Genomic DNA, 9,025 nt, shown 5'->3' on the forward strand with positions numbered 1-9,025 from the left:
AATAGGCCAAGCATGGTGGCTCATGCCTGTAATCCCAGCACTTTGGGAGGCCAAGATGGGCAGACCACCTGAAGTCAGGAGTTCGAGACCAGCCTGGGCAACATGGTGAAACCCCTGTCTCTACTAAAAATACAAAATTAGCTGGGTGTGGTGGTACATGCCTGTGATTCCAGATACTAGGGAGGCTGAGGCAGAAGAATCACTTGAACCCGGGAGGCAGAGGTTGCAGTGAGCCGAGATCACGCCATTGCACTCCAGCCTGAGCAACAGGAGCAAAACTGCATCTCAAAAAAAAAAAAGCAAAAAACTCTAACAATGCAAAAGTTTATTTATTTTTTGAGATGGAGTCTTGCTCCATCACCAGGCTAGATTACAGTGGCTCAATTGCAATCTCGGCTAACTGCAACCTCTGCCTCCCAGGTTCAAGCGATTCCCCTGCCTCAGCCTCCCAAGTAACTGGGACTACAGGTGCGTGCCACCACAGCCAGCTAATTTTTTGTGTGTGTTTTAGTAGAGAAGGTGTTTCACCATGTTGGCCAGAATGGTCTTGATCTCCCAACCTTGTGATCTGCCCACCTTGGCCTCCCAAAGTGCTGGGATTACAGGTGTGAGCCACTGCGCCCAGCCTGCAAAAGTTTATTACTGCAGGAAACCTGGACTAACAGGTTATTTCAAAAATGGGTATATCAAATGGAAGACAGGCTGAGAGCCAAGGCTAGTGGGCTTTTAATTCAGTTCTTTGTACTAGTAAGTTTGAATTCTTAGTCAAGTACTAGGAATCTGGAATTCCTAATTCCAGGCTTAGAAGGGAACACACCCTAGTGTTGACAGCAAGGCAGCATGCACACCCTCACATACACACCAGAGTTGCTGATTACAAGTGATCTGCTGACCTGAAGGCCTTTACTCTCTAGTCCCTTTTATCAGCAGTACCCAGCAGCATCCTGGTATAAAGGATTCCCAATCTGCTGTTTGTATAAATGTCAAGGTTGTTGACCTAAAAGGCAACAACACAAGTGCAAAAATGCCACACAGAAGCCTTTCCATATCTCAGTCAGAGAGCTAGAAAAAGTTACAAAGGTTACTCACCACCAAAGAATTGTCAACACCACAGCTAGCTTTGTTTAGCTAGCTAACAGTATTACCTGCCTAGGGCCTGGCATGTGGTACTGACAGTTCCTAGGCAGGTGCTACACATGGCTTGCCTTTACTGGCTACTTGTGAGGTGAGCAATTCCAATGGCAGAATACAACCTAATGCCCCTCTGCCTGTGGGTAACTGTGGGGGTGTATGCTGCCTGGATTAAACCCAGAAAATACCAGCTTCTATCAGATTTTGTGGCTGGCAGCCAGTTCTCAGCCTGGAGTCACATGGGGCTGGAAGAACCGGATATAGGAATTGGAAATAATTTTGCTGGAATGTCAGTAAAAGGTGAAACTTGCCCATAATTAGGTAGCCTCACTATTCTCCCCACAGTGCTTGCTATGTTAATAACTGATCCTTCTCAACGCAGAAATTGCTTCAAATGGGGCAGCACCAGAGGGGAGTATAATTTCCTATTACTACCCCTGTTATGAGAAACATCAATTCTACGTCTTTAAAAGCCCATACCTAACCTCCCTTATGCCTCCAACCTTTTAGCTGCAGCCTGGTTACTATTACCCAAAGAGCCAGGGTGCAGCACAAGGGAAGCTGCTTGAACTCCTGGACACCCCCATACCAGGACCACTGACAGAGTGTTAGTGTTAGAAGCAAAGCCAAAATCTCAAGCAATGCTCTCATCTCAAGGGGTAGAAGGCTAGTCCAAGCTTCAGGCACTAAATTTATGGGTAATTTAGACAGTTCCTAAAGGAGGATGAAGCTAAGCTGCAAAATCAAATAAGTGGACAAACCCAAAGTAACTAAAAAATTAAAAAGACTAGAGACTCACCGTGATGAAACCATAACCTTTAGAGCGGCCTGTATCTGAGTCCTTCATCAGGACAATATTATCAATCTGTAGTAGAATAGTAAGAAATTATTAGTAAACTTTTGACTAGCCCATACACCTTCAATCTTTCCTACTCAGATTGCTTTTCTTTTTTTTTTTGAGACAGAGTCTCACTCTGTTGCCCAGGCTGCAGTGCAGTGGTGCGATCATTAATTTTTGTATTTTTAACCGGGCACGGTGGCTCACGCCTGTAATCCCAGCACTTTAGGAGGCCGAGGTGGGTGGATCACAAAGTCAAGAGATTGAGACCATCCTGGTCAACATGGTGAAGAGACGAGTGTTTCTACTAAAAATACAAAAAAATTAGCTGGGCATGGTGGCACGTGCCTGTAATCCCAGCTACTCAGGAGGCTGAGGCAGGAGAATTGCCTGAACCTAGGAGGCGGAGGTTGCGGTGAGCCGAGATCACGCCATTGCACTCCAGCCTGGGTAACAAGAGCGAAACTCCATCTCGGGGGAAAAAAAAAATTTGTATTTTTAGTAGAGATGGGGTTTTACCATGTTGCATGTTGGCCAGGCTGTTCTCATACTTCTGGCCTCAAATGATCCACCAGGCTCAGCTTCCCAAAGTTCAGGAATTACAGGTGTGAGCCATCACGATCTGCCAATATTTCTAACTTACTACCCAACAAATTATCTCTCTCTCTCTGTTTTTTTTTTTTTTTTTTTTACAAATTACATCTCTATTATTTATTTATTTTTTGCGGTAAGGTCTCACTCTGTTGCCCAAAATGGAAGGCAGTGGCACAATCATGGCTCACTGCAGCCTTGATCTCTAACGCTCAAGCAATCCTTCCGCCTTAGCCTCCCAAGTGGCTGGGACTACAGGCTTAGGCCACCACACCCAGCTAATTTTTTATTTGTAGAGACAAGGTTTTGCTATATTGCCTAGGCTGCTATCAAACTCTTAGGCTCAAGTGATCCTCCTGCCTCAGCCTCCCAAAGTGTTGTGATTATAGACTGAGCTACAGTACCTGGCCCAAATCTTCTTTTCAAAAGAAACAGCAGGGCGTGGTGGCTAATCCCTGTAATCCTAGCACTTTGGAAAGCTGAGGTGGGCAGGCAACATGGCAAAACCTCGTTTCTACAAAAAATACAAAAATTAGCCAGGCATGGTGGTGCACACCTACAGTCCCAGCTACTTTACTGGAATTAGAAGTTCTAGATTCCAGAACTAAAACTTACTAGGTAGGAGGGTCACTTGAACCTGGGAGGTCAAGCCTGTAGGAGCCTCAGGGGAAAAAAAAAGGCCATCTTTTACCAAAACATTCCAACCGACTGATGTTCCCCCCGCCCCCCAAGACAAGTTCTCACTCTGTCACCCAGGCTGGAGTGCAGTGGCATGGTCTTAGTTTACTGCAGCCTCAACCTCCCTGGGCTCAGGGGATCCTCCCACCTCAGCCTCCCAAGTAACTGAGACTACATGCACATGCCACCATGCCCAGTTAATTTTTTGTATTCCTTGTAGAAACAGGGTTTTGCCATGTTACCTAGGCTGCTCTCAAACTCCTGGGTTCAAGCAATCCACCTGCCTTGGCCTCCCGAAGTGCTGGGATTACAGGTATGAGCCACTGTATTCCATTTCTTAATTAGTAATCTTAATCTTACCTACTACTCTTTCTTAATCTGGCCTATTATTTGATTTCATTATGTCTAACTTATTTGTCTACCGAGCACACGAACAGAGATGGGACCAAACTTTCACAGCATAGATTCATATGTCATCATGATGTACACAGCAGGTTAATCCTGGCCAGACAGAACAGAGAAGCACACTCACTCACTCACCCTCCCCACTTCTTCCAATTCCCTTCAGAGGTTTTTCTCACTTCTACTCACTTTACCAAAGGGCTCAAAGATGCCTCGGAGCATGTCTTCAGTGATATTGAAGTGCAGGGAACCCACATAGAGGCGCATTGGTCCACCAGTGCCCTTTTGCAGGTTGTTGGCCATGGCTGCCAGTCGGTTTTTCTCTGCCTGGGGAAGGAGGAAATGATGGGTCATGTCCCACATTCCCTCTCCCCTTAAAATCTTATGGCTGTTTCTCAGCCTGCTCACCTGTGAAGCCTGTACAATGATAGGCACTCCCAGCAACCGTTGCCCAGTTAGCCCAATGGCCAGTGGCACAGACTGGATTTCACAGAATTCCACATAGGCAATGCCCTTAGAACGGCGTGAGTTCCGATCTGAGATGATACGTACATCACGAACCTATCCAGGACACAAAAGAAATCCTGAGTTGGGCATAAAGGGAGCTAGAAAGAAAATAAGCTACTCAGAAGAAAACTAAGGCGGGAGGGTTACCTTGCCTACAGCAGAGAAAAAGTCCTCCAGGTCTCGAGGCCTAATGCGGGCAGCTAACTGCATACAGAAAACTGTACGGGCATCACGCTCCTCAGGACTCAGATTATCAATTGGCTCCCTAAAGATTGAAATGCGTTGAGACCAGCCCTCTCAGCACCTGGTCACTAGCTAACCCTTACGAACTACACATTCCTGTAAAATTATGAATAACATTTTATTCATAATTCACAATCCCTAAAAAAGTATTCATTATCAACTTACCTGACTGGGCTCTTCTCTCTGAAATGAGGACTCTTACTGTGTCCATACCTATGGCTAAAGAATAGAGAAAAACAAGAGGTGAAACCTTACTCTGATTAGTCCATTGCTGGGTCTTCCATGGTGGGAAAACCAGATCCCAGTACTTTTTTTTTTTGAGACAGGGTTTCCACTGTCACCCAGGCTGGAGTGTAGTGGTGCCATCTCAGGTCATTGCAGTCTCTGCCTCTGCAATCCTCTCACCTCATCCTCCTTATGCAGCTGGGATTATAGGCACACACATCCACATCTAGCTGATTTTTGCATTTTTTTGTAGAGACAAGGTTTCACTATGTTGCCCTGGCTGGTCTCGAACTCCTGGGCCCAAGTGATCTTCTGGCCTCAGCCTTCCAAAGTGCTGGGATTACAGGCATGAGCCACCGCACCCAACAGTACATTTTTAACACCAACCCTTTCTGTGCCTGAGTATCCTGTCAATCACAATGTGTTATAATAAGCTTCCTCAAACAGGGTTCAGAGTACATTTGTTGTTTTATCCAGATGACTATACAAAGGTGAATCTTATTCGCAAAAAGTGATACCCAGTGGCAAGTGGAGGACTCCTGTAGCGCACACGATCCTCACGACGATGGTCCCGACTTCGTGACTCACTATGTCGACGATCCCAGCTACGGCTACGGTGACGATGCTGCCGATCTCGACTTCGACTCTGACTGTTTCTCCGTCTATGCTGATCCCGGTCTCGACTACGACTACAGATGGCAACAACTCCAGTCATGCCCACATCATGTTTAGGCAACAACCAAGTGCATATACAACAGTGGTCTCATAAGATCATAAGGGTGCTAAAAAAGTTCCCACAACCTAGTAATATTACAGACGCTATAATGTCGTAAAGCATACGTATTACTTATGTGTTTATGGTGATGCTGGTGTAAACAAGACTATCACCTATTGCACTCCCAGTTGTATAAAAGTATAGCACATCTGATTATGTACAAAGTGGATCTCATGAAGACAGAAAGTAGACTAGTGTTTACGGAAGATCAGGAAGGATAGGGAAATGAGGGGTGTGGGTGGAATAAAGAGAAGCAGATTAATGGGTATAAATATATGATTTAATAGAAAAAAGGGCTGGGCACAGTCGCTCATACCTGTAATCTCAACACTTTGAGAGGCCGAGGTGGACAGATCATGAGGTCAGGAGTTTGAGACCAACCTGGCCAATATGGTAAAACTCTGTCTCTACTAAAAATACAAAAATTAGCCAGGCGTGGTAGCACGTGCCTGTAGTCTCAGCTACTCGGGAGGCTCAGGCAGAACCTCCACCTCCTGGGTTCATCGCTTGAACCCAGGAGGTGGAGGCTGCAGTGAGCCAAGATTGTGCCACTGTACTCCTGCCTGGGGAACAGAGTAAGACTCTGCCTCAAAAAAAAAAGAAAAAAAAAAAAAAAAAAAAAAAAGACCCAGGGCTGGGCATGGTGGCTCACACCTGTAATCCCAGCACTGGGGTGGGCAGATCACCTGAGGTCAGGAGTTCAAGACCAGCATGACCAACATGGAAACTACTAAAAATACCTAATTAGCTGGGTGTGGCAGCGCATGCCTGTAATCCCAGCTACTTGGGAGGCTGAGGCAGGAGAGTAGCTTGAACCCAGGAGGCAGAAGTTGTAGTGAGCCGAGGTTGTGCCATTGCACCCCAGTCTGGGCAACAAGAGCGAAACTCCATCTCAAACAAAAACAGAAAAAAAGGAAATTAGCTGAGCGTGATGGTGCATACCTGTAGTCCTAGCTACTCGGGAAGCTGAGGCAGGAGAATCACTTGAACCCAGGAGGTGGAAATTGCAGTGAGCCAAGATTGCACCACTGTACTCCAGCCTGGGTGACAGAGCAAGACTCTGTCTCAAAAAAAAAAAGAAAAAGAAAAGAAAAGAAAAAATAAGACCCAGTGTTCGACAGATCAGTAGGGTGACTACAGTGTAAAATAATCTATTATACATTTCAAAATAGCTAGTAGAAAATAATTTGAATGTTTCCTAGCATAATGAAAAGACAAATGTTGGTCCGGTCGTGGAGGTTCACGACTGTAATTCAAGCACTTTGGGAAGCCGAGACAGGTGGATCACCTGAGGTCAGGAGTTCGAGACCAGCCTGACCAACATGGAGAAACCATGTCTCTATTAAAAATACAAAATTAGCTAGGCATGGCAGCGCATGCCTGTAATCCCAGCTACTTGGGAGGCTGAGGCAGGAGAATCGATTGAACCCAGGAGGCAGGAGGTTGTGGTGAGCCAAGATCGTGATCACGCCATTGCACTCTAGCCTAGGCAACAAGCGCGAAAACTCTATATTAAAAAAAAAAAAAAAAAAAATTAAGATGAAGGATATCCCAAGTATACTGATTTGATCTTTACAAATTATATGTATTAAATTTTATACATACCAGGAACTACATACATCTATCATGCATCAATTAAAAATAAAACAACTATGTACAGTATATACTTTACAATAATGATGTTATTGATTAATGTATTTACTATACTTGTTATCAACATTCTAGAATGTATTACTTCCACTTATAAAAAAAAAAAGTTAACTATAAAACAGCCTTAGGCAGATCCTTCCAGAGGTGCTCTAAAAGAAAGCATTGTAGGCCGGGCGTGGTGGCTCAAGCCTGTAATCCCAGCACTTTGGGAGGCCGAGGCGGGTGGATCACGAGGTCAAGAGATCGAGACCAGCCTGGTCAACATGGTGAAACCCCGTCTCTACTAAAAATACAAAAAATTAGCTGGGCATGGTGGTGCGTGCCTGTAATCCCAGCTACTCAGGAGGCTGAGGCAGGAGAATTGCCTGAACCCAGGAGGCAGAGGTTGCGGTGAGCCGAGATTGCACCATTGCACTCCAGCCTGGGTAACATGAGTGAAACTCCGTCTCAAAGAAAAAAAAAAAAAAAAATTTTTTTTTTAAATAGAAAAAAGCTTATAGAATTAAGGACATAAAGAAAATTTGTACAGGTGTACAATGTGTTTGTGTTTGCAGCTAAATGTTTTAACTTTTTTTTTTTGAGACAGGTTCTCAAGCTGTTGCCCAGTCTGGAGTTTAGTGCTACAATCTCAGCTCACTGCAACCTCGAACTCCTGGGCTCAAGCAATCCTCCAGCCTCAGCTTCCCAAGTAGCTAGAAGTACAAATATGCACCACCGCACCTGGCTAGTTTTTTTATTTTTTGTAGAGACAGTATCTTGCTATGTTGCCCAGACTGGTTTTGAACTCTTGGCCTCAAGTGATACCTCCCACCTTGACTATCAAAGTGCTAGGATTAAAGATGTGAGCCACAGTGCCTGGCCCAGAATTACTGACCTGCGCTTTCTATCCCTGCTTCTACTATGGCTCCGACTCCTCTTCTTCCTGAGAAAGAGAGTATATATATATTTTTAAATTGTGAGACAGAGTCACTCTGTCAAGCAGTGGTGCAATCTCGGCTCACGGCAACCTCTGCCTCCCAGATTCAAGTGATCCTCATGCCTTGGCCTCCCAAGTAGCTGGGATTACAGGCATGTACCATCATGCCCAGCTAATTTTTTGTATTTTTAGTAGAGACAGGTGGCCAGGCTCATCTTGAACTCCTGGCCTCAAGTGATCCACCTGCCTCAGCCTCCCAAAGTGCTGGGATTATAAGCGTGAGCACTGCACCCAGTCAGGAATGTAAGTTCTTAAAGAGGTTTCATCATCACTGCCAAAGAGTAAGAATTACAGCAAGGCCAGAATGAAATAGAAAGCATGAAAAGACCAAAGCTCAGAAGATGATCCAGCAGGTTCACAGCAATTACACAATACCAATTTACGGCCCTGAAAGCTGCCAGGCATCTGAAGAGGCCATTTTCCCCCCAAAGCCAAGCAAAACCTGGTGTTTCCAAATCAGGGGTCCTCTTGCCTTTTTTTGAGACAGAGGGGGTTTCAACATGTTAGTCAGGCTGGTTTTGAACTCCTGACCTCAGATGATCCACCCACTTTGGCCTCCCGAAGTGCTGGGATTACAGGCATTAGCCACCACACCCGGCCCCTCTTGTTGTTTTATTCAAATAAAGCATATCGATTCTAGGACTGATCCACAAATCTACGCTGGAAAGTGAAGACCAGATCATTACATCAAGTCACCATTATTCTCATGACCCAGTGGAGCCATTATTAAAAGTCAAGTCTTGGCCGGGCGCGGTGGCTCAAGCCTGTAATCCCAGCACTTTGGGAGGCCGAGACGGGTGGATCACGAGGTCAAGAGATCGAGACCAGCCTGGTCAACATGGTGAAACCCCGTCTCTACTAAAAATACAAAAATTAGCTGGGCATGGTGGCGCGTGCCTGTAATCCCAGCTACTCAGGAGGCTGAGGCAGGAGAATTGCCTGAACCCAGGAGGCGGAGGTTGCGGTGAGCCGAGATCGCGCCATTGCACTCTAGCCTGGGTAACAAGAG

At 45.5% G+C, this 9,025-nt stretch overlaps 1 protein-coding gene across 5 annotated transcripts in view; it reads right to left on the minus strand.

Annotated features, from left to right (window-relative positions):
• RBM23 (RNA binding motif protein 23) overlaps positions 1-9,025 on the minus strand; it is a 19,972-nt gene that overhangs the window by 2,190 nt on the left and 8,757 nt on the right. For 2 of the 5 annotated variants that reach the window (XM_032265560.1, XM_032265561.1), the window contains exons 4-10: positions 7,915-7,962; positions 5,134-5,304; positions 4,556-4,609; positions 4,295-4,412; positions 4,049-4,201; positions 3,830-3,967; positions 1,931-1,996 (exon numbers count right to left, since the gene is read on the minus strand). In XM_032265560.1, the coding sequence (XP_032121451.1) occupies positions 1,931-1,996; positions 3,830-3,967; positions 4,049-4,201; positions 4,295-4,412; positions 4,556-4,609; positions 5,134-5,304; positions 7,915-7,962 (748 nt within the window). Of the gene's footprint in view, positions 1-1,930; positions 1,997-3,829; positions 3,968-4,048; positions 4,202-4,294; positions 4,413-4,555; positions 4,610-5,133; positions 5,305-7,914; positions 7,963-8,399; positions 8,461-9,025 lie in introns of those variants that run through there. The other 3 variants (XM_032265562.1, XM_032265563.1, XM_032265564.1) reach the window with 2 other exon arrangements.

This window comes from Sapajus apella, unplaced genomic scaffold, assembly GCF_009761245.1.
Source record: "Sapajus apella isolate SASKATOON/1434 unplaced genomic scaffold, GSC_monkey_1.0 scaffold151, whole genome shotgun sequence".
In the NCBI taxonomy this organism is placed as follows: Eukaryota; Metazoa; Chordata; class Mammalia; order Primates; family Cebidae; genus Sapajus; species Sapajus apella.